This window comes from Anoplopoma fimbria, chromosome 18 (assembly GCF_027596085.1).
Source record: "Anoplopoma fimbria isolate UVic2021 breed Golden Eagle Sablefish chromosome 18, Afim_UVic_2022, whole genome shotgun sequence".
In the NCBI taxonomy this organism is placed as follows: Eukaryota; Metazoa; Chordata; class Actinopteri; order Perciformes; family Anoplopomatidae; genus Anoplopoma; species Anoplopoma fimbria.
In genome coordinates this window covers 6,625,112-6,650,358 of record NC_072466.1, presented here as the reverse complement: position 1 = coordinate 6,650,358, position 25,247 = coordinate 6,625,112, and the positions used below count along the sequence as shown (strand labels likewise).

Genomic DNA, 25,247 nt, shown 5'->3' with positions numbered 1-25,247 from the left:
ACATACAGTATGCAAAAAAGCATGCGGGATAACCCTCCCACACATCACCCCCCCCCTTCAAAAACTGACTGACAGCTGAGCGCGCTGCATGTGTGTACAATATGTGTCTGTATCTGCTGTATCTGTGTGTCATCTGACTCTGTCTGCATCTTTTATATGACACAGTGGACTACTGACAGTTAGCTGTCTAAGAGTGTATGCGTGTGTGTGTGTGTGTGTGTGTGTGTGTGTGTGTGTGTGTGTGTGTGTGTGTGTGTGTGTGTGTGTGTGTGTGTGTGTGTGTGTGTGTGTGTGTGTGTGTGTGTGTGTGTGAGAGAGAGCTGATGTGAATATGCGCGTGTGTGTATGCAGAGCAACATGGTGACAGTTCCTTCTCCGCAGCCTCCCCTCCAAATCTGTCAGGGAAGCCACATCAGAAATCTCTTTTTTTAAAGATTAATTCTGTGGCATTGCTGCTATATTAGATAGTGCAGTGGTGAGTGGCAGGAAGGATGGGAGTGTGACAGACTGATATACGGTATGAATCTCGGGCTGAAACTCAAATTATTGTCAAGGCAGGTTGTACACCTTATCTTGCCTCTGGGGCTCTACAGGGGCCTCATGGGGGGAAAAGATACACGTCAGATAGAAAGTTCTATCAAAATGGAAAAAAGAGTTTAGAAGGCACACATGTCATAACAAGGCCAGTGGTAATGTAGTTTATCAATCAGTTGTTTTATGTTTTTTTCATAAACAACGTTTTGTCAAACATTTGCTGCTTTTTTTTGGGTTGCTAATAAGACCAAATATGCAATTCTAAAAGCTGGGGAATGCTGGTTACGATACTAGTTTGTGAAACGTGTATTTCAAAAGGCAAATATGTTTATAGCTTCTCTAAATGGTCAGCAGGAAGCCTGGCGTAACAGAGAGGGGCGAGATGCAAATGGAAATAATAGCACACGGAAGAAACAGTTGTGTGTAGGCTAAAAAAAATGAAAGAGAGAAGTTAACATCCAGTCTACTTTCATACCTCCACACATCTGGCCAGTCGCTGTGTCCAGCGGGCAGGATTTTTTGGAATATGGGCTACAGAAAGTCACAAAAAAACGGTCTGACTGTCTTCGGGTGAGGTGTAATGGTGCCTAAATGATTACACATTTGTTTTTTTACCAATATGCATGTGTAGACAGGCAGCTGCAATGTGAGCAGTTTGATTGTCGATGATGTTCCATTGTGATGCAGCAAAAGTCGAACCGCTTTCAATTCAAACGCTGCGTGTTTTGTACATTTTGCACCCCCGCTGCTTCAGTGCTGTGGTCACGTTTGAGAACACCTCCACCTCCACCTCCACTGAACCGGAGCAAACTGAAGCAGCTGATGAGAGATGCGTGATACTGTTAAAAGACTGAGATGAGATTGTTTCATCAATTGCAGTTTCCAATGTCAAGCTCACATTAATTGATAGATAAACAAAGTGTGTCACATCCAACCTTTTCGTTACGGCACTATTGTCTGCGTGGGACAATGTGCTTGACTCATGACATGATGTCTCATCAGAGCCGCCATTATCTCAGTCACGATGATCTGTTTGCTCCTCCGACCTCCGTCCATCTGGCCGTCTGACTTCAGGACTTCAAACTGAGCTGAGAAACTCTGACGCAATTCCTCTCTTCGCTGTCTCTCTCACCTTTTCCTTCACTGTCTGGGGTTTTACTTTCCTTATCAACAGGAAATGTCAGAGGCGTTTGGCAAATTTCATACCTCTACAAATCCTAATCTGTCTGACTTTCCCCGCACTATAACACCGGGAACATTTACAGTTCACCTGCTGAACATCAAATAGTCTGAGAGGAGTGTTCAGCACACTTATACTGACACAACACACGTCAGTCACCGTGAAATGTTACTTTTTTTTTTAAAATTTCATTTAAAAAACGCCCAGCTTCTAAGTATTCACTTAGCTCCCTGACAGTCTGATCATTTTTTTGCTAATCTTACACTGCTGGCACTCAGGATGCAAAATCTGGATCTCAGTTCTATTCACGGATAAAAACAGAGTGTTGGCACTGGAAAATTACATCAAAGCTACAGTGCGAATCCAATAGCGTGCATATAACAAGGCATAAAACGAAGCGGAGGACGACTCTCTGCCTCTTTCATACACAGAAAGATGTCAGATCTCGGTAATGAAGAAAAATGGAGTCTGTCGCAACCACTTTTGTCCTGTGACCCCGAAGTAATAGCCCGAGTGTATGAAGTAATGTATTAAATTGGCACTTGGTACTGGCCAATACATAAATCCCCACACTACGAATCTCTATACTATCACTATACCCATAAATAACAAACGCCTTCTTGACGGGGACACATTTCCTCAAGTCTTGACATTGGAAATATAGAGAAAGAGTGTGAAAAGGAGGGTGAGGAAGGTGAAGAAAGAACAAGGCGGAAGAGGAGCGTGGGACAGATTCACATGGCACTTTGCAAAACAACATGAAAAAGACTTGATTATAGGGTGAAGCAGAGGGAGAGGAGGGATGAATTACATGGAGATGAAGAGAGCGAGGCACAGGAGGAGGTAGAGAGAGAGAGAGAGAGCATGAAAGAGGGAAGTGGCATCAGAAAAGCAAAAGAGAGGGAGATTAGGAGGTTTTTTATTTCTATCACAGTATTCTTGAAGCGCGGAGCACGCGATCATTACCGCAATCAAATACCAACGAGTTATTTTTAGCCAGTTCACCAGCTGAGATACATAAAACTATGCTGTATGCTCATCTTATATCTTGATCTTCTATCAATAACCATGTATTCCTATGTGATCCAAAATCTAAACATGGGCTGTTGTATTTAATCAAAGTCTTCTTGTTCTTGTCTATCTAGCAGTATTTACAAAAATATTAATAACCGGATTTAGCTTGGGACGCTGCTGAAAACGTCAGATAGTAAGCTTATGTTGTCTTACTTTTTAAATAAATGTTATGCCTGCTTTCAAGTTTTATTGCCCACAGTTGTTTTTTTGTCACTTCTTGTCGCATTTTTAGAAAAACTGTAGACGCATGTCGTTCTGTTACATTTATTCTCCAAGAACTGGTAAAATTACGTGACGTTATTGATATATAATGCTGTTTATAAGTTCGACAGGTTAAGCAGCTTATCAGCCTTTGAAGACAGACATATGCATGCATCATGAAATATGATTTTTTTTAATAATTTGGTTATTATCCACGCTAGCATATTATAGATCTGGTTTCTGGTTTCTTTGTTCTGCACTAAGTGGCAACAATCCTGGACACATTCATACTTGTTTTACATTTGGTCCATTGTGATAACAGTCCTCAGGTCAGTAAACAAGCCCTGGAACGGTCGGTGATGTATTAGTATCTCATACAACAGCTGGTGAATGTGGGGGGTTGGGGGTGGAAAGCGGTCATTTGTGGCTCCCCCTTCTCCCTCAGCAACTAGGTCAAGGTTGATGTGCCCTTGAGCGAGGCGCACGCAAATTGTTCTGGTCGTAACAACAAGCTGTTCAGCATCTGGTTCCAGTGTGCTTCTCTCTGATTGGCCGGTGGGTAATTGATAAAGGTGTCCCTAATTAACTGGCTGTTTCACCCTCGTTAGAAAGCAGATGTGATGATTTTGGTCTGAAGGGCTTTTCTTTTTTTTTTTTTTTAAAGAGAAATATAAGACTCATATAATTTCATAATAGAGAATAAATGATTTGATGACATAATTCATTCTATTCTATTCAATCAACCTTTGAAACATTAATATGCTGCTTTTCCAGATGTTTCTAACAGGATCTCTGGCCTCCCAACATGGCAGACAGGTTTGTATTTTCAGTGATAAAAACATAACCCACACATCAGCTCCCCGTCCTCCCAGCTGTAGAGGTTATTGTAACCGTTAAACTAGGCCGACCAGCTAAAGTGTAAATATCATTAAAATGAGAGATCAATGAACCTGCAGGTTTCTAGACAGAGTTATACAACTGCAAAACTTCTGGCCCTACTTTGTTTGGCAACTAAACTTAACAAGGCTCACAGTTTGTGTGTGTGTGGGGGTGAGAGAAGAATATAACCAGCAGAGGAATATTTGGCAATTGCCTTTCAGTCCGAACTCACAGTAATTATGATAAACAAGCTGGAAACACCAATAAGATGAAGATTCGGAGCGATGATTTGTGGCGTTGTTAGTGCAAATTTGTGTGATTTATATCACGTTACATAACTGTCCAATAGAATGAGTAACTGAGAGCAAATTTTGATGGGAAAATATATATATATATTATTTTTTTCAACACCGCACCGCAGAGTGTAATCAGCTATAATCAGCACTCCCATCAACTGATTTCCTCTGTTTACGGAATCGCTGATTGGACCTAATTAATTGTGCAACTTAGTACGGATTCGAAAATCGACAATTTTTACTGCAGAAAGGATAAACTTTTGCAGAGTGAGTCTGAGAAAAAACTTAAATGACCTCATCTCATGTCTCATGTCTATATGGGTGCGTGCTAACAATGCAAAGAACTGAGACGCTTTCATTACACAAACATTAGCACGGATCAGTTGGTGAGAATTATACAGCTCACACTAAGACGCTTAATATGACTTGCGACTTCACATCCTAGCGAGATGTTTAAAGGTGTAAATGAATCCATCTCTCCAAGCAGATCTTTCCTCTCCCCGAGAGAAGCAGTGTCAGTAAGCAGTATGTGGAAGTGGCCACTGGCAGGGTCTTGCCCCCCGTGATTATGGCAGCTGAAGTTACACTAAAATGATGTGACCCCTCCTGTCAGAAGAGGCAGGTTGAAAGCCGCTTCAGCGTTTACGGTCAAAGTAGAAAACATCTTTCGACGGCCTATTATCATTCAAAAAGGTGAGTCTGTGAACGACACGGGGGACTGTAGAGTGATGCTACAGAGTGGTACTTCTCTTTTACTTCACAAACGATCATTTGCAGAGTGCAGACACTCAGCATATCAAAAAGACAACAGACTAGTTTCAGAGAGCAGTGATCTGTGTAGATACAAAACTTTTCCATTGCTCGCGGTTCTGTCAGGGGACTCAGGGAAGTTTCGGGATAGTTCTTAGCAAAAGTTGTTCTTTTTGTGGCACTTTTCAAATGACCAAGCAGCCTCAAGAGGATTACCACACTCCTCAATGACAGGAGAAGAGTATTCAAGATTTGCATTATACTTGGGAAAACCTAAACAGATACAATATATTATTGATATCGTGTTTGTTTTTTTGCAAAGGCAAGGGAAGAAACAAATTTGTGGCTAAATGTAACTTAAATTGTTTCTTTTTCTGAACAAATCCCATTGAAAGACCCAAACCTCTAACGTCTCTACCCTGATTGTGGCTCCCAACCCCAAACATATTGGTTCTTACTGAAATTGTAAATCTTAAAAAACTTGGGTCACAAGCAAGTTTTATAAAAATAAAAAAATGAAGAAAAAAAAATGTACATTACCAACTCGTGGTTGATTACCTCCTTCAACCAGTCAAGTGTCAGTTTACATGCATGTCTGTCTAAAATGTCATAATGTCATAATTTATCCTGTTTAACATCTGTGTGAAATTGTCGTAATTATCATATGAATTATGAAGTCATGGTGAAAAATGACCATTGATGCGTTTTAAGAGTTTTTGGAATAAAAGAGAGCTGTATAGTCACGAGGAATAAGTTATGTCAGACTCTGGTTCGCCGCCAATACTTCTTAGTACTGTCAGCCTTATTCTTGCATCAGAATTTTTGAAATCCAAGGATTTCATTTTTCCTTACTCTGGATAGATCTCCGACCTCCAGGTAGAAACAGATGATGAAAACATTCCAGGTCATCCACACGACCAGCCAGGCTGCGTACTGCAGAGAAAAACAGAGAGGAGGGGGGGGGAGAAGAAAGTGAGAGGCAGAACGAGATCTGACGGGTCTTTGTTGGAGAATTAAAAATGCATGTTCACGTCTTGCATTTGGAACGAGCTGGAGATGGAGAGAAAAGACAGGGAGGCTTCACTTTTGATGTTGTTAAGATGCGGAGAAACAAACAAAAAAAACAATGGCGAAGATTGCAACACATCACGTGAATCAAACCAGACAGAGAGAGAAAATATATGTGTGTGTGTGTGTGTGTGTGTGTGTGTGTGTGTGTGTGTGTGTGTGTGTGTGTGTGTGTGTGTGTGTGTGTGTTACAAGGAGATTTAAGCAGAAATGAATGAATTAATGAATGATGGTTGTAAGGCAGACTTTATAAGCTTGGATGAAACTTTTATGCCCTTCATTATCTGAATCTTCTCACTCATTTTCTCTCTCTGTGTGTTTTTGTGCACGTGAAGGTCGTTGAGAGGTGTCGGTGGGGTTTATGGGATGTGTGGGAGGGTTGTGTGGAGGCCCTGCAGCTGCTCGGAGAACTCCTGAAAGTTTTCTGACACATAAATTATTTCAATCGACAGCTGCCAGAGATATGGAGTATAGAAACAAACAAATTCTACATAGTGAATTATTCCTACGCCCACTCCACATCGCTGTCATAACCTGATATTTACTATGTAATCAATTTGTTATGAAATAGGCATTGTCAGTCATATATATGCAGCTTTGCTATTTTATAGTGCAGATATGAATATATATGAGAGAGGATCAGTTGTGAAACATATTTGATTTTTGATTGCTCTGTATACACGTTGCAGTTAAAGTGATGCCTATCGTACAATGTGGATGGATGGTAGTGGTATGAAACCTACAAAATACAGAGTGTAGTTTAATGAGGCTGTTGCTAAATCTAGGGCGAAGGATATGTAAAATGTTTTAAATGTGTGCATGTGTGTGTGTGTGTGTGTGTGTGTGTGTGTGTGTGTGTGTGTGTGTGTGTGTGTGTGTGTGTGTGTGTGTGTGTGTGTGTGTGTGTGTGTGTGTGTGTGTGTGTGTGTATAACCCACCCCGGTGACATATCTCGGCCTGAACTGAATCGTGCCAAACAGGCCCAGGATGACGATGATGATGTGGAGGAAGTTGATCAGGATGGGAGCCCACTGGTAGCCCAGGAAATCTATCACCTGACGCTCCAGCACACTGACCTGAGAGGAGGAGGAAGAGGAGGAGGAAGAGGAAGAGATTAGTGGTGAGAAAGAACAAAACAACAACAGTGACATTCAAATTCTAAATCAACATTTGAATGCTTTTCTTTTTTTTGGCATGTCATTTTATTCAGTTTAGAAACGTTTCTTTCTGCACAGTTGCAGATGAAGACAAAGCTACACTAGAATTATCAATATTATGCTATTTCTAGGATTAGATTCCAATGGTGGCAGCATAGGATGGCTTACGCCTTGTGCGATCCAAACATTTCCAGTAACTCAGGAGCTTTTTTAAGCCCAACAGTCAAAACTTACTGGAAAAAAAATGTATGTAATCATTTCCAAAATTCACAACATGTTTTTATCTAACGATACACTCTGCTTCAATCCATATTTATTGCCCAGAAGGCTTCTCTGGTAGAGCGGGCGCCCCCATATAAGAAGGCTGAGCAGACCCGAGTTCAAATCCCACCCAAAGCCATTTGCTGCATGTCGTCCCCCCTCTCTCTCTCCCTCTCTCTCTCCCTCTTTCCTGTTTATCTGTCCTCTCTTTCTAATAAAAGCAAAATGGCCCAACTGGTTGCTCTTCCATTCGCCGCACACAAAGGGAAGTCTATCAACAATATAACTGCACCGTAAATTACAATAATACAACCACAATAAAAACATCTATTATTTGGGGGTGATGACATCATAAAATATGACGACAGACATTCATTCCACAGTAGAAGCTTAAAATGTAAATACAGATGTAATTCAGTGCAGCCCTTATAAACTGTTATCAGTTATCTATACGTTACTGTGAGGCTTCCAGGACTGTGTGTGTCTGTACTGTAGCTTTATTATCATTCAGCCACTAGAGCCTCATGCTGTGATAGTTAATGAAGTCAGCACAGCGTATGATACGGCACTGCTAAATATATTAACACACACACAGGGAGACGGAGAGGGGGGACGACATGATGAGGGTGAGGAAGCGGGAGACAAAGAAGGTGGTGCATTAAGAAAGAAAAGAAAGATCATTATTAGCTTCATTTAGCCCCAAAAAGATACTGGTAGTTACAGTTTCTACACTATGAACTCATAGTGTTTAACCATCGACAGCTTACATATTAAAATTCAGGGTTTATTTTCTGTTATTCTCACTCTCTTCACACACCACACTCCTGGGCACACACACGCACACACACACTTCTGGATGGCTGAGTTTGGGGAGCCCTAATGTGAGACCATATGGCAGCACTACAGCCATTCACAGCCAAATAGCAGGTATTCACACAAAGGCGCGCGCACACACACACACACACACACACACACACACACACACACACACACACACACACACACACACACACACACACACACACACACACACACACACACACATTAAAACACACACATGAGCAGTAACCTTGTGTAAACTACACCTCCTCAACATTAGCTTTAAGTAGGTGGATGTTTATTGGATGGGAGAGTTTGAAGAAGATGAGGGTATATGAATGTGTGTGTGTGTGTGTGTGTGTGTGTGTGTGTGTGTGTGTCCATGTCAGGGAAGGTCTGCTCTGCTTGCACTTGACAGCACCTGCTGTTACTGGGCTCAGCTGGCACCACAATGTGTGTGTGTGTGTGTGTGTGTGTGTGTGTGTGTGTGTGTGTGTGTGTGTGTGTGTGTGTGTGTGTGTGTGTGTGTGAGAGAGAGACATTGTGTCTCTTTGTGTCCCTTCCTTTATGTGCGGGACGAGCTCCATCCCTCAGTCTCTCTTCATCTTTGTGTATCGGCTCCATTTTATTATGTAAACGTGTGTCGTGTCCTCCCATTGACAATTATAAAGTGCGGCAATTGTGCCTCTCTCTCTCTCTCTCTCTCTCTCTCTCTCACACATATGCATAGGCCATTATAAGAAGTCAGGGGCCTCCCAGCCCATTACTGAGGCCCCTGGGGGCCCCTCTTTCATCACCAATAATATAAACAGTCTTACCTCCAGCTGGGACGCACACACCCTCCTCAATGAACACACAATAAATGACACACAAACACAAGTGGCCAAGAGAATATTTGTTGGGAGGGATAGATTATTCTAGTACACGTTGGGCAACAATTTTATTGATTTTTCTTTATATCTACACACGCATCCTTTATGGTCAGTCAGCAAAAAACTAATCCTTTTATTTTTTTTTGCTGGTGTTTTATGTTCTAACCTGGGTAATAAAGAGCAAAACTCAAAAACCGGACCATCTGTTCGTTTGCACCGCGCTCATCTTCTGATGTGAAATTCTCATTACATGGCTCAGCTGCAGAACAGCTAACTTCAGCCGCCTCAGTGCATCACTCTTTGTAATTAAGTCACTGAGTTCTCCTGACAGACAAAAGACAAAAGCGTGCACACAGCCTCGCTCCGCCACAGTCCCAGCATCCCTTGCATGTGTCAAATGACAGGGAGCTTCAGATAAGGGTGTGAAGTCGCCCAGTCCTTTCAACAACTATGACTCCGGGGAGAAAGAGAGATAGACATGGAGAGCAGCAGACAGCGCAGTCACTAGCAGCGGCTATGTTCACAGATATGTCTGTTTTGTAATATGTGCAGCTGATGAAAGCTTCGGCGCCGGTACAGGTGGAGCTTTAGAGAAGGCAAGCCGGGTCCGTTGGGAGCCGCTGTGAAAGGCTTTGATGCTGCCGACAGAGATGTTTCTCTCAGTTCTGCTGCTTAAAGCACAACGGCAGGGTCGTGTTCACATCCAGCTTGTTTATCTACGCTGTGCATCCACCTGTGGACACATTAGCCTGTGGACGCGCATTAGTCTTAATATATGTTGGTTTTTGCAGAGACGTTATTTTTATTTTGGAGTTGAAAGTAATGACCTAAAGCGGCGGTGGTGTTCCATAGCTATCTATAGAGCTAAATGAACGATGCAAAAGTCTGCTGTGAATATAGATAATGCGCCTATGAAAACATTTACAGTTCGGTATGTATCTCTATGTTTCACAAAACACAGGAAAAAAGATGCCGTCTGTCAATCTGTCTTAAACCAGCACAAAGTACCTCAGGGACCGAGGATGTTTATTCCACCCACTGTTTGGTTAGCATAGAGCTCTTGTTAGCATGAGTTTCCCCAAATGCAGGAGTTAGCAGAGAGCCTACAAAAGCCACAGTGCATCCATCACTGTCCTGTTGTTCATATTCACTGTAGACAGTCCTCCTTCAAATAAAAGTAGGGCCAAAATAACTCAAGACACTCAGACGCTCAAACACTTAGGGAACAGACTGGTGGGAGAAGGATGAATGAGATTGGAGATTGGAGGGGAGGGAGAAAGGGTCTTGGGTGAGTTTGGGAATAAGTTTGGTGTATTTGATAAAGACCAAAATGATTATTGGACTGCTGCACTGCGTGGACATTATGAGACACTGCAGAGGGATTTAATGCCCTTCATCTTAAACTGGAGAAGGGAAGATAGAGAATAAGATCAGGCAATTACTGAGGATAGAGGAGAGGAGGTGAGAGAGCGGTGGCGGGCGAGAGAGTCATCTTCTCATCATCCCTCAATTCCTCTCTACTTACCTTCTTCCCTCTCCCGCCCACTCCTTCTTCTCTCTCTGCTTATCTTCTCATTTCCCTTTTTTTCTTTCCTCTTCTCCTCATCACCCCCTGCGCTCTTCCCTCTCCTACATATTTAATATGCATTCATCTGTTACCAGATCTGTTGTGTCGTAAAACAGCAAACTACCTCACCTCCCTCTTTTCCCCAACATAGCTCCATCTCTTTCCTCCACTACTGCGCTACCTTCCCATCTCCACGTTCCCCTCCTTCTTCTCCGTCGTCTACATCTCCACCTTCCGTGTTCTCCTCATGCAGCATGTCCTTCCTCTATAGCCCTCCTTCCTTCCTTCCTATCCCCTCCCTACTTCCCTCCACTCCGCCAGCCTGTTATCTCTGCCTCTCGCTCGCCTCCTCCCATCCTCAGACTCATCCTTCCCTCCCTCGTTCCCTCTGCGCAGGTTTTTTTTTTTGGCTGAGAGTTTTTTTTTTTTTTTGCTTGGTTCTGTGACCTTTAAAAAACTGCTGATCAAATTCTTCTGCTCATCCCATTATGGAGGACAGAAAGGGAGGGGGGAGATGGAGAGGAGGTCAGACGGGGTAGGACGAGATAGAGAGCGAGAAGAAGAAGAAGAAGAAGAAGAAGAAGAAGAAGAAGAAGAAGAAGAAGAAGAAGAAGAAGAAGAAGAAGAAGAAGCTGGAGAAAGGAATGGGAGAGGAGAGGAGGTTTGGGAGGCAGCAGGGATGGAGAGAAAAAAACAAAAACAGGCAGAGGAAGCGAGAAATTGTCCAACCAACTGTATGAGTCAGACAGGAAGCATCACGACTGAGAAGCAACTACTCAGGAACACATCCAGGTACATACATGACAATTTATTTCCACCTCATTCACTCTGAAACCAGGATTTGTTTCCCTCGTAAACTTTATTCTCCTACTAAAACTCAAAAGCGATCGTGGTTTACTGTTAACTTAATTAAGGCCGCCTGCCTGCGCCGTATCCCGCTGTGTACAGCAAAAGCAATCTCCTATTGATTCGGATCGCACAACGATCAATTCATCTCCATTGGAGGCTATTAGGGACCATTTGTGGCTACTTAGGGCCTCGGCGAGAGAGAGAGGAAAAGACAGCGGGGAGGATGGGGCGAGCAAAGTGAGAGTGGGGGGGGGGGATAAAAGGATATAGAGGAAAGAGAAGAAGGAAAGGGAGAGCAAATGGAGGAGGGTGGATATGGAAAAAGACAATGATGATCATAGGTGAAAACCTTTCCATTAAATATCCAATTTCCCCACTCAGGCCCACTCATTGTCATCACAGTTGTTCAATCATATCTGTAATAGCTATAAAGTCCATAGTCACTCAGCTATAGATAGACTGCACTGCACACAACTCCAGGAGTCCCACTTAAAGTTATCTTAAAGGATGGCCATTGGGCTGGTATACTGAAGGCTGTGGTCCTAAACCTCATGGCAGCGGTAACATGACTCATGCAGCTGATGTGTTACCTTTGCATGAGTTTGCTGAACTTTCCAGAGAGTTGTGTTGAGCTCATTTTGAGCCCTGAAATTGACCTGAAATTGTATCACGTAGCTTTACATGCTGAGGCGAGAGTTGAAAACACACCAGGGTTCAAATAATGTGGGGGATGGAAAACTGATTTCGGAGATAACTAACTCACTTTGTACTAGAATAAAAGTCAAAGTCTAAAGCTCAAACAGGTGAGTTTGGGGTTGTTTTTTAAAAGGTGGCCAGTGGCTACTGATCAATAAAAGGAATAATTTGACTATTTCAATTCCATCCTGTTCGTTAAACATGAAGGTGCAGCCAGCAGCTGGTTAGCTTAATGAAATGTCAGTTTTGAACTTTGCTTTTTGTACCAATTAAACATGTGAGAATGCAGATTTTCGAGCTAGCTGTTTTCCCTACTTCCATTCTAAGATAACAAACTGTTTGCTGGAGCCTGTTAAAGGGACAGTGTGTAAAAAATGTTGGCATCTATTTGTTTGGTTGCAGATTGCAACCAACTGAATACCCCTTTGCTTACTCTTCCCTTTCCAAGACTTCATGAGCCCAAACAATGGTCGACATATAAGGAATTTGACTTTGTAATTGGTGCATAACTAAAAACACAGTAAAATAGTATAAATACATAATAAAAAATACAAATATTGAAGTTTACAATATTATATGATAAACAATTTGAATGAATTTGCACCCATTATTTATTAACATTAAGTAGATTCTATGTGTAAAATGCAATTTAACAATAAATGGAATAAATAAGATGTATAAGAATATAATAGTAATGTTTTTGTTAACAGTTTTTATGTTGTTGTCAAGGATTGCCATCAGTCATAATTACATCACACTGCATTAGTTGCCAATGTATGATATTAAAAATATTGGCCCAACAAATCATTCTGACCCAACACGCATTTTGGGTCAATCTGTTATGCACTTTTGTTGGCCTGTCATAATGTCAGTATTTTATCTATCTGGCTGCCATGGCTGTCAACAGATGGGAAAGAGGAGGACGGAGGCAGTGTTAGCCAGTTAGCGACACCCTGTAAGTACCCTGATGTCATGTGGAACAACCGGGATGGATCAAGATGGCAGTGTGTTAATGAAAGCTGTGCTGTGGAGAAGCACTCGCAGCCTGTCATTATGGTCACTCATCTCCATGCTACAGCTCTAGACAGGCTACTTATGACTGTGATGAGCAACGGCTGGCCCACAGGCAAAAATTCAGTTCCTCACCTAATTTGCAATGATAAGCCCAAGCACCTGAGCAAATTGTAACTGCAATTTAAGTCCAACGGAAGTCCGGTCTACTTAAATAGAATGTCATCGGAAAGACAGACGGATGGACCTTACATAGATTTTTCTACCTAACTAGAAATGCCTCAAAGGGAATTAGCTTTTTGTCTGTTACTGTGTCTGCTTCTCTTCTTCTTGTCCTTTTGTAGGTTTTTATTCTAAGGAAAGTCGGTGACAATACTTCAATGCTGCAATACATTCAGCTTCTTGAACCACCTCACGTTCAGAAAGTTGGTTCAGCCCAGCAGTCGAGATGAAGATGTGATGGAGGTAGACAACATGATTTCACCCGTTAACTCAATGGGCTGTGCCGTGTTCGGACCATTGACTTAAAAGATGACATTGTCAGAGGTTCTATCTTACACTGAAACAACCTGCTGACTCTGCGCTGACAACGCTTGCATTGCTACTACTTTACGCTACTTTGGATAAAAGCCATTAACTAAATAGTATTTATTTTGTATTGTTGGTCCCATTGTGTTTGTTGAACACCATTGGGCTTTGAAGGTCAAAAAAGATACCTGTATCTTTGTCTAATAATAAAGAACTGTAATAATAATAGTTAGTTACTATTTCAAAATCCTATTTTTGGGGCTCTGCCATTGATACCAATAATGCAGCGTTCTGCCAATGTTCCCTCTGTATTTACTCCTCGGCCAGTCACCAGGGATCCCTTTCACATCTCTTTGTGAATTAACTGGAGTGATTAATATTCTCAGGAAATATTTCTTTATGTAAACGTGGCATTTAAATGTCAAAAACACCGGCTAATCAGTTTGGTATTTCAACACATCTTCCCTCTCTGTCTGTGACTGTCCACCCCTCCGTCTCTATCTATTTCTGCCGCTTGCTCTTTTGTTTTCTGTCAGCTGGGTGCCGCTCGCTCTCTTTTTGCCTGAAAACGACAATGAAAATGGTCTGGCTTGAAATCCTGGTGTTGTCATTTGAATGTTTTGTTTTTCATTTCGTTCTTTATTGGCCAGAATTTGTTGGTATTGGATCAGATATTAGTAGGATTATTGAACTGAATGACAGGTGACAAAGATAGTGATTTGGACTTTCAATGTTGGTGGTATATGTAGAAACAGCGTCTAAACGTCAGTCATTTGGTGGCTCACAGACACCCTTTGCGATGTTTTTAATCTGCTTGTAAAGTGGAATCCGGCAAGCTAGGCTAGGCTAGGTCCCTTCCGCTCAGAAAGTTGAAGCTAGGCTAGTTTAGTTTAATTAGTTTGTTGCACTTATTGTATTCGTATTAGTTTGTTTCTGCACTGTACTTTTGCTCTGGTTTATGCTCTTAGATGCTTGCTTAAGAAAGGAGATGCACTTATGACTTCTGGTGACTAGTAGTTCTCTTGAATTCATCAAACCAATCAAACATTATAAAAGAAAGCTAGCTAGCGTTAGCCGTCTCTTTTTCATGGCTGTAGTTGTGGGGATGATTTAATCAAATTAAATATGTTGTTCTATAATCTTGACCAGGACTACTGTAGCTGGTGAGCTAACCGCTAATACGTTTGCAGGCTTGGCTAGCGCTAGACAGTCACAATGGTTCTCAGAGCTTCATTCTGTTTTCTCCACTGTGGCATTTTGTTTTTCTTGATTATACACCTTTTTATTCAACAAAGAGTTAATAAAGGAAGGAGAGATAACTGTCAAATCAAACCCCATTTCTTATCATACATTTTGTTTTAATTCAGTCTTGATTTACATTTTGGTTTTGACTTTAAAATGTATCATAAGCGACACACTGAAGCCCACTATCTCGTATGACACCAATCAAATTCAGTGTTGAGGTTTATTCAGACAGTCAGGTTAGTTGGAGCTTGTCAAAGCAGATCTAAGTATAACCTTCAATATAATGTCTTGTCCCCATCCCAAAATACAGACAGAGGGAGGGTTAATTTATAGCATCCGAATGGTGCACACACAACAGTACACCCACATGCACTCAAGTCTTAGGAAATCCAAATACACACAATTAAGCACCCACACGAAACAAAAGCGAGAAAACATGGATACCATGATTGGCACACACACACACACACACACACACACGCAGGGCTTGAGGACATTCTCTCTCTGCAGACTATCAATCAGATATCATTAGACAGCCTCAAACAAGAACATGAGTGTGTGTTTGAGTGTGTATGACAGTGTGTGTGTGTGTGTGTGTGTGTGTGTGTGTGTGTGTGTGTGTGTGTGTGTGTGTGTGTGTGTGTGTGTGTGTGTGTGTGTGTGTGTGTGTGTGTTTTGGACTGTGTGTCTGCCCTTGGCTGATACTAAGGCACAATGTGTCTTTAGTAGTAATTGCAGGTTGCAGCAGAAGCTCTTAACAGTTATTTCCCACGAACGAACTGATTATAATTAATACCATCTACATCATCTACAAAAATGCAACTCTCTTCCTTTCACTGGCTTACTGCTTATATTCCTTTGTCAAAGCAGCACATTTAATGTCTTTGATGGAAAGCTTGTCCACCCGACTGTTTGTCTTCCCAGTGCTGCCTATTGAAAGCCCTCTCTTCTCTCAGTCCGTCAGATTGGCTTTTTTTCCTCGTCTGATCTGGCCCGACCAAAGAAACGCTGACATTATCAGAGCCGAGCAGAACGTGTGAAATGCTTGGATTTGTCTCAATATGTTTTATCTGCTCCGCCGCTTTGATCTTAACTGGACCGATTTTTGATGAAAGCACACACAAGAGAGGAGAAGACAACAGGGCTGGACGGTTATCTTTTGAATTAGATAACTCGTTCAGGGATGGAGGAGAGAGAGGTTCTTTAAATTTCAAATTATAGTCCTGATACATTATTCAGAACTCTGTGATGGATTTGGGGGAAAAAAAAAAAACCTTGTTATGCCCCGTGGTTGTACATTCAAGATAGCTGATTTTAAACAGATGTCAGGAGTTACAGAATTTTTGCCTACATTTTTGCTATTTTCAATTTCCTATCCTGGTTCCTTGATGGTTTGGGCTTCCCTTGCTTATTGCCTTTCCCCTCCTTCTTTATCTGTCAACCCTCCCTGTGTCTCTCCCTTTTCTCTCTTCTTGCTTCTTTGTCTCTCCTTTATAAAACAAACCTCTCTCCTGTGTCTTGCTTTTTGCTTGTCAGTTTGTCTTAACCCCTTCTCTTCTCTCTCCTTCCCTTTCTCCTCCATCCTTTCCTCTTCTCCTCTTCCCTTTTCTATTTATATCAGCCTTTTTTCTCTCTCTTTTCCTTATTGCCTCAGCCTCCATTATCTCTCCTTCCTCCTCCGTGCTCCTCTCACCCCATGCCACCATCCTTTCCTCCCTCTCTTAATCGGCTTCTGTGTTACTATTCACCACACACAAACACACACACACACACACACGCACACACACACCCACACAGAGTAGCATCCCTACTCAGTCAGTTTGTAAATGAATTAAGAGCCCACCAGTGGTTTTCCGTTCGTACACTCTTATATCTTAATGGCCGATCTATGCTGGCAATGCTTTTATGAGGATAAAACGTGTGTGTGTGTGTGTGTGTTTGTGTTTGTGTTTGTGTGTGTGTGTGTGTGTGTTTGTGTGTGCGCATGTGGTGGTTAGAACGAGGGTGGTTCAACTGCTGCATGATAAATAGGAAGTATTAGGAGGGACTTCTATAGCACCCAGGGGCTCTCGTTGGGTGTGTGTGTGTGTGTGTGTGTGTGTGTGTGTGTGTGAGGAGTTTGCGTTTTGGCTCATGTCTACAGGTTTAAAGTGTGCCGCTCATTGTAGGAGCCTGGATTTTGCCAGATTTTTGTGTGTGCAAGTGGTGTGTGTTTAGTGTATTTAGTATCTAAAGTGTGCTTAAGTGTGCTTAAGTGTGTGTGTGTGTGTGTGTGTGTGTGTGTGTGTGTGTGTGTGTGTGTGTGTGTGTGTGTGTGTGAGTGTGATAGAGGAGTAGCGGGATAGTAGAGTGGAAATGACACCAGACAAACCCACAGATGGACGCCCAGCGGGCTAAGAAACATTAAGGCTGCACTAACACATTACCACACAAACACAGACTCTCTCTCTCACACACACACACACACACACACACACACACACACACACACACACACACACACACACACACACACACACACACACACACGATGGCAAGTAGATATTGGCCTCTCCCTCTCTCTGAATAACCTCATGGGAGCCAAATGAAATCAACAAAACTGTTGTTGGTTGTTGCGTGTGCACGTGTGTATATTAACACATGCACAAGAGAGGAATCAAATAGGAGTGTGTATTGCATAATTTTTAGTAAAGAGAATCAATATCGGCCGATAAATAATACAAATCTTGAAAGGGTGTATTTTTGCATGTTCGCTTATTGTCTGTGGGAGCATACTGCGGCATGAAAACAGTTTTTTAAAGCTGTTCCCCCAAAATGCTTCAGCTCCTGCAGTCAGTCGGAAGACAATAGCATCAGTTTGGTTTATTGTGTTTTGGGTCGCGGGCCAAGACTAAATTAACTTTGTGTCCCCGGCTGAATGGGAGACATGAAAAGAACCTGTGGTGTCCCGGCTGACAACGAACTGCCGGCCAACTTTGCCACCTTATTTAAATGAGCTTCATTGTCCTCACAGCGCTCATAGCATCAATGGGCGCCGGGGTGCTTTATGTCCTCCCGCTCGCCGTTACGAGGCAGGAAAATGTGGCCGCATTTCCATAATATGACTCCGGGTGCCATCTCCGAGGCCGTGCCGCTGATCGCCCATTCGCTGTCAGTGGAGCTCATCCAGCCGGACACTCGCTGCTCCCGGTGCATGTGGACATGAAAGCTCGTCTGTGTGTTTATTACTGTACCGAAAAAAAACCCGCCCACAAGCAGATTGCACTTAAGCCATTTATGGGGCTGTAAATCTGGAAGCCTCTGCAGCTTTTTCCGTCAGCGGGCTAGCTGCTACTACAAAACAGATCGGGTTTTCCAATAAGGGCCCAACATGTTTTCAGTTCTGAGCTGATCTGGTGTCTGCTTTCCTGGCACACTTGGCCTGGTTTCAAAAAACTGGGTTATATCTACAAACCCCTTCATTTACCTGTGATTTGTTTTTGCACATCGTTGCTGGCATAGCTTCAGAGAAACACAATATGGCTGCAGGTGCTTGCTGAGTCATAACAAGATGAAATCAGAGCACTGATGAAATAACTTTGATAAATAAACAGATATTTTGGCTGTAACTGGTGACTATTTTCCACTACTGAACAACCTGCTGGTTACAGTTTTTTTCTATTTTGCTTTTGGCTCAATTCTTGAATGAGAATTATTTGTTCCCCAAAAACAACAAGTTCAAATCTCTGAACAATTAGTTTGTTGTTCATAACAGATTAGATTCAGGCCAATGGCATTTGTTTTGGCACATGTGTGCAAAAAGAGTACAATTGTCTACCGCTTGAGTTGATTCTACGTGAAATATTTTTCACAACTTCTGGGAAAAAAATGAATTGTTGGAGCCATTGCATGCTACATTATTAATTTAACGATTAAAATATATGAGTAATACATTCTATAAATATCTATGACATGGATTGATGTATGGTGGGGAGGTTCACAATGAACTACCAGAGGGTGTTTCTTTTTTGCAGGGATTTGTTGTTGTTTTTTTAGCATGGATGTCATTTTGTGGAAATTTTCAGGTCACTGTCAATAACTTAACATGAAAGTTCAAAGGTCAATTTTTGTTTATAGTACATGTAGCATAAATCCATTTATTGAATACATATACATATGCATATATCTTTTCTTTGTACTGGAGTATTGTACAGTATTGACTTTTCCCAGTAAACTAGAATCTAAAAATCTCGATCCACTGAAGCATTCAGCTGGACAAAACTGTCATTTTTGTTTAAAACAGGCTCACACGATGAGAAAACAATTTTTCATTTTGGGGGCATTTGCCATTTAACTGACTGAAATAAATGACTGAATTAATTGCTTTTGGTGAGTTACCATACCTTTTACAGACATGCAGCATAACTATGATGATGTCCCATGAAACAGTTTGATTAATAACTGTTTGGTCTCTAAAATGCCCCAAAACAGTCAAAACACAGATATTCATTCTCATACATCCTTTAATAAGCAAATCCTTCCATCGGAGACAATGGAAACAGCAAATGCTCTTAATGAATTACTTAAAAAAATAAACAATTATCAGTGTCAATTGCTCTATTTTACAATAAACCAAGCAAATTCGTTACTGTATGTATGATGCCAGAGTTGCAAAAATACTGTTTGTGTGCTCCTCTAAATGCTCTTCATCATCTAATTAATCAACCACTTCAAGTCAACAAGAGTGTGTCTGTGTCCATCTTCCCAGAAGCCATCTAGCTACTCCAGCTGTAACACTACTTACTCTTTGCCGTCCTACTCAGCACTGCGGCTGCTAATTGCTCCGTTTCCTCTCTTAATAATCACAAGAAGGTTAGTTTCACTAATGTGTAATACCACTAAGCAATAGAGTAGGATGTTTATTAAATGAAAATGTCATTAAGACGAAATGTTAGGAGTAGGGAACATGGATCTGAGAGTTGTAATAAGCTCATAGGAAATATTAGTTCTCCAGCAGACGGTTTGTTGGGTTAGCATTTCCCTTTGTGTAAAATATTTAACTACTGCAGTCGATATACAAACACATTCCCTCACACAAGCTTCTTATGATTACAGTGGTGTTCAGCTACAGGGACTGCAATGTATGATGCAGTGATGTAGATCGGATTTTGTCTTTTTAAATGTATGGGTCCAACGTGGTTCTTGTCAGACAGCCTCTGCAGTGACAATGCTGAAACGGCCCCCGAATCACTACTGATCCACATTTGAAAGATAACTGCACAGCAGAGCAAACTGTAGCAAAAGTTAAATTGGTATTGATATTTAATTTCAAAAAGATGCAGCGTGAGGCTCTCCTTCTGTGCTTGGAAAGTTTTAAAGATGTTATTTATTTTTCCTCAAAATTGGGAGCTAAAAGCCGGGGGAGCAGCTGGAGCCCGGCCACACTGACACTATTAAAATAAGTAAAGTAAATATAAGAGAAGCAGCAGATTGTAAAATGTTTCTCCTCCCGAGGTGCAGATGCATTGAATCCTGTGCAACTGTAATAAACTGCTATGCTTATGGGTGAACTTACTCTTATTGAGCCCCAAATTATTACTAGCATTAAACACCATATAAAGAACTAAAACAGCCAATTTAGCATGATCACTCTGTTCATGATGATATTCAAGTAACAACAACACACCTGTGATTTTACATTAATCCCAATGGAATCACTAAGACTCGTGGATTTGCAAAAAAAATAGCACTTCAATTTTGGTCAACTTTAATTCTAAACCCAACCCAGTAAGTTTTATTAAATCATTTCTCAGTTTTCAAGGAGACACAGAAACAATGAAAGGATGACTTAACAAAAAGACAATTCGGATTCAAAATTGAATTAAATCCAATAATCTTGAACAGATTAATACAAACCTTTCATTAAACGTCTTCTAAATTATGGTCCGACAATGAGCATTGCTTTTGTAAGTGAGCAATGACCTGTCATGTTCAAAACAATGAACTTTGACATAACATCTTTTCTTTCTTCGTTTTCTGGCTGGAAATTAATCAAGTAAGTGTGTGTGCCAGGTCGGTGCATTATGGATTTACAGAGATTTACTGTGTCTTTACTATAGAATCAATACGTAGACACTGGGCCATTAGATTAAGTGTTTAAGCATCTGCACTTCTTCACAAGCTTCCTGTGAGTGGGAATGATCGCTGCTTTAGCTCTTAACTTGGTGTTTTTCTGTTGCTTAATGCTGCATGTACAAACAAAATAAATCACATTGGTTTTTGGAATTATTTTTTTTTTTTTAACTATGCTTAAAAAGTTCACTCTTGACCTTGAAAGAAAAGTCAAGTTCTCACCGCAGGCTTTCCATCATATCTCATGGCCTTTGTAAGGGGAACAAGTTTGCACAGTTGCCATGGAGATATAGTTATTACTACATAACATTTGACACACAAAAAAAACAAAAACTTTTGTGTCAAATCTTTGTGTCAAGATTGGGGTTTGGGTTGGAAATGACTTCTTCAGTAAGGTTAGAGGGACCTTCATCACCATCGTGAAGGTTACAGGGAATGACTACTTGACCGTGGTCATGGTTAAAAGAAAACCATCGTTGACGGTCGGTAGAAACAGGAAACAAACAGCCGCCGAGCATGTAAAAGTTTGAAGCTTTGTCGACCCCCTTCCTAACAACATCCTACTACCGATCATAGCTACTTGAGGGCTTACGTCACTTTTGGCATTTGCCGAAATGACCGTTGACCGTCTCAGTCAAATGGATAACACCCACACAAACCACTTTCAGTCAACACACCTCTCTCGCAAGCTTCTCGCACATCTCCTCCCTTTTCTCCATCTCACCTGTTTATTCCCTTTGGCCACACCTTTATGCGACCTTCACTCCTCTCTCTTTCCTCCCTCTCCTCCTCCGTCCCCTCTGTGACCCATCTTTCTATATCTCTACTCCGACATAACTCACCGATACCTGCATCCCTCTACTTCTTCCCTTCCTTCTTCCCTACATCTCTCTGTCCTTATCAATCCTTTCCTCACCTTCATCTCACCTTGTCTCTCTGTCCCCCATCTGTCCATCCATCCTCCACACCTTCCGTTTTTTCTTTCGGACCTCGTCTGGTGCACATTAATTTTTTTCCTCATCCTTCCTATGCATCCCTCAATCCCTGACATACTCCTCAATACATCTATCCCATTCTGCTGCATCCTCACTCGTCCTTCACTGCCTCCCTCTATCCCCCCCCTATAGTCCAGCACTATCACCACTGGCACTCAGGGCTCCACAGCAACACACACAATCACGCATGGACAGACTGTACCGTCACCTTTGCACACACACACACGAAAATTCATGCAAGCTGGCAGATGCTCGACACCGTAATCAACCCCACAAATGCCGAATCACACTCAAAACATCAATGCTCTATTCCTTTAGTTCCCAGGTCTCTCATACACACTAACGGCACACACACACACACACACACACACACACACACACACACACACACACACACACACACACACACACACACACACACACACACACACACTCACACTCTCAGATGTAATCACTGTGAGTGCTGAGAGTGCAGTGCAGAGTTGTGAGACTTCTAAATGCTACTGCCTGCCATCAATCATAAAATCCTTTCTGGGGATTGGACAGCTGACACTGTCTGCATTACGCATCGTCTCCCTTTATTTCAATCAATCATGTCCTCCGCACTGCAAAAGGCTCAAAGATTGCCAAATGATATTGGCTTGCTTTCATCAGACTCGGTGAATGATTATGTCGGATTCAGAGGAGAGATTGGCTTTAATTTGTTTTGTAGTTTGTTCAGGTTATCTGTTTTTTGTGTTTTTTTTTCAGTGAAAGTTTTATAAATGTGCTGCCTCCGTTAGACGTGGGCAGTGTAGTAACGACTGCACACCGGTGGAGATGCCTCATGATATGATGTGAAAGCTTTTTAGACGTATAGAACGGATTTTTAAATGTCACACCGCAACTAAGTGCAGCTGCTAATGCACTGTAGGCAAAGGCACTGACGGGTCAGTAAATACAGATAGCGATGCAGACACAGTTTGAACTCGTTTTTAAAAAAAAGTTGGAAATGAAATGATCTGCAGACTACGAGGGTCAACAGCTGCTGCCGGAGGCGGCAATACAAGCAACCTCTTCTGTCAACTCCAAATGAAACATGGCCGTGAGTATGAGGAAAGTTTAAGAAAGCGGCAACACACGTACCCCTAGGAGAAGTGAAAAGATATATATATATATATATATATATGTAAACCTTCCTTTGGATCATTTTGAATACTGTTCTTAAGGTAGAATTGATGGGATTGTGGACTGTGAGATGGGTCTGGTGGTTGGAAATGTGAGTCTACACCCATCCACCTCCAGTCACCATCATATCCAGTACCCAGTCCTGCTACTCATCCCATCATCGGATCATCAGCCCCACCAGTCTATGACTCCATGGGGGGAATATTCCTAATTTAACCACGGCATCATACCCCCTTTTAATATACTATGTCATGATGGAGTGACTCTTCACCCAAATTTGACCCAGAATCTGGAGACTGAATTCATCAGTTTTTCATTCAGTTGTTTGAGAGGAGCACACATAACAGAAACAGAAAAGAAATTACTGGATGTTTCTTACTCAAAATGCAGCGTAGGAGTTGTAGTTAACATTTCTCCATACATTTTTAATCACATGTAAAAAATGCTTGTAGCTTTAACTTAATGTCAAAGGGCAAGATATATTCTTTCCTTTTGCATACCGTTTTGTGGGGGCATTGAATGCCTTTACGAGACAAGATGTCAGGAAAACGAGGAACGAGGAAGAAAAGGATGCAACAAAGGCCTGGAGCTGAACGCTGCGGGTCATGGTCAGAGTCTTAACCCCCAAGCCATTTTCTAACACAGTAACTAATCTTTTATAATGGTGATTCAACCAGTAGTGCCCATTCAAGCCTGGGAAGTGCTCCAACTGCCAATCACCAAATATTGTCTGTGCAGAAAATGACAGGCTTTTTATTTTTCAGAACCTTGGAAGCACAAAAAAAAAAAAAAACTTCCACTTTGCAACTCAGCTATGACTGCCCTTTCTGTGACAAAGTTGGACATTGCATGAGAGGACTTGTTGAATAATTACTATAATTGAGTCATGTACTGCAATTAAATCACATTTTATTGAAAATTGTTGAGGGAAAATATTATCTACTGTGATATATACAGCTAAAAAGGACGCACACACTTATATTTTCACTATAGAAATATATTCATATATTCTATTTTGTGGATTTTTTTTTACCTGTAGTGTTGCATAATGTGTCCAGTATTTATACAGGTGGCCCTGTGGGAATCAAAGCCCTAACCCTGTAAGAGTTAACAGCATGCTACTGGGGCACAGCACTTCTCTATACACAAGACTATGTATGGACTCCCCTATACACACACACACTCACACACACTCACACTCACACTGAGCACTGCTGTCACCATGTCTCCTACATTCAAAAACGTACTGTGCTTCTATTTTGGTGAGACGCGACTTCAGTTTGGCTGATATGCTGATACGGAGCCGGGCTGAAAGCTGAGACGGTATAGGTATCTCACTTTAGCTGCCGCATTCAAAAAAATACAAGAGATTGCCGGATCTGATTACCGTGTCTGCGTGTGTTTGTGCATGTGTGAGTGTGACAGAGGGATGCAGAGAAAGAAAAAAAAATAGAAGGCAGTAGATGTGTGTGTGTGTGTGTGTGTGAGAGAGAGAGATAAGAGTGGAGCCAAACCGGAGGGCAGGTGTGTAAGGTAATAAGACTAAATCAATTCATACTGAGAGGAAGGAGGAGGAGAGGAAGAGGAGAAGAGGGCCATGAGAGAGGGATGAGTGGCGGAGGCAAAAAATGATTACATGTAAAGATGAAAGTGTAACGTTGAGCTCTCTTTCTGCTCTCACACACATAACCCAATATCTTCTAAAGTCCTTAAAGGGGATTCAAAACTGAAACAAAACTCTTCTTCAATGGTGCCTTCAGGGACCAAGTGAGAAGAAGAGGATTCTCCAGATTCATATTGCAAAACATCAGAAGAACAGGAAGACCGCTTCTAAGAGTCTGTGCCTGGCAGTCTGTGCCTGGCAGTGTACGCATATGAATTTGTGCATTGCGTGGCAGTGTGTGTTTATTTGTGTGCGTCAAAGAACAAAGACCCGAGTAATATATTTATAGATCAAAAATAATGGCAACTCTTGGAGATGCGACAG

At 41.7% G+C, this 25,247-nt stretch overlaps 1 protein-coding gene across 2 annotated transcripts in view; it reads right to left on the bottom strand.

Moving 5' to 3' along the window:
- Nucleotides 1-25,247, bottom strand: part of nkain2 (sodium/potassium transporting ATPase interacting 2) — a 68,331-nt gene that overhangs the window by 27,845 nt on the left and 15,239 nt on the right. For both annotated transcript variants that reach the window (XM_054618818.1, XM_054618820.1), the window contains exons 2-3: nucleotides 6,921-7,058; nucleotides 5,767-5,847 (exon numbers count right to left, since the gene is read on the bottom strand). In XM_054618818.1, the coding sequence (XP_054474793.1) occupies nucleotides 5,767-5,847; nucleotides 6,921-7,058 (219 nt within the window). The remainder of the gene's footprint in view (nucleotides 1-5,766; nucleotides 5,848-6,920; nucleotides 7,059-25,247) is intronic.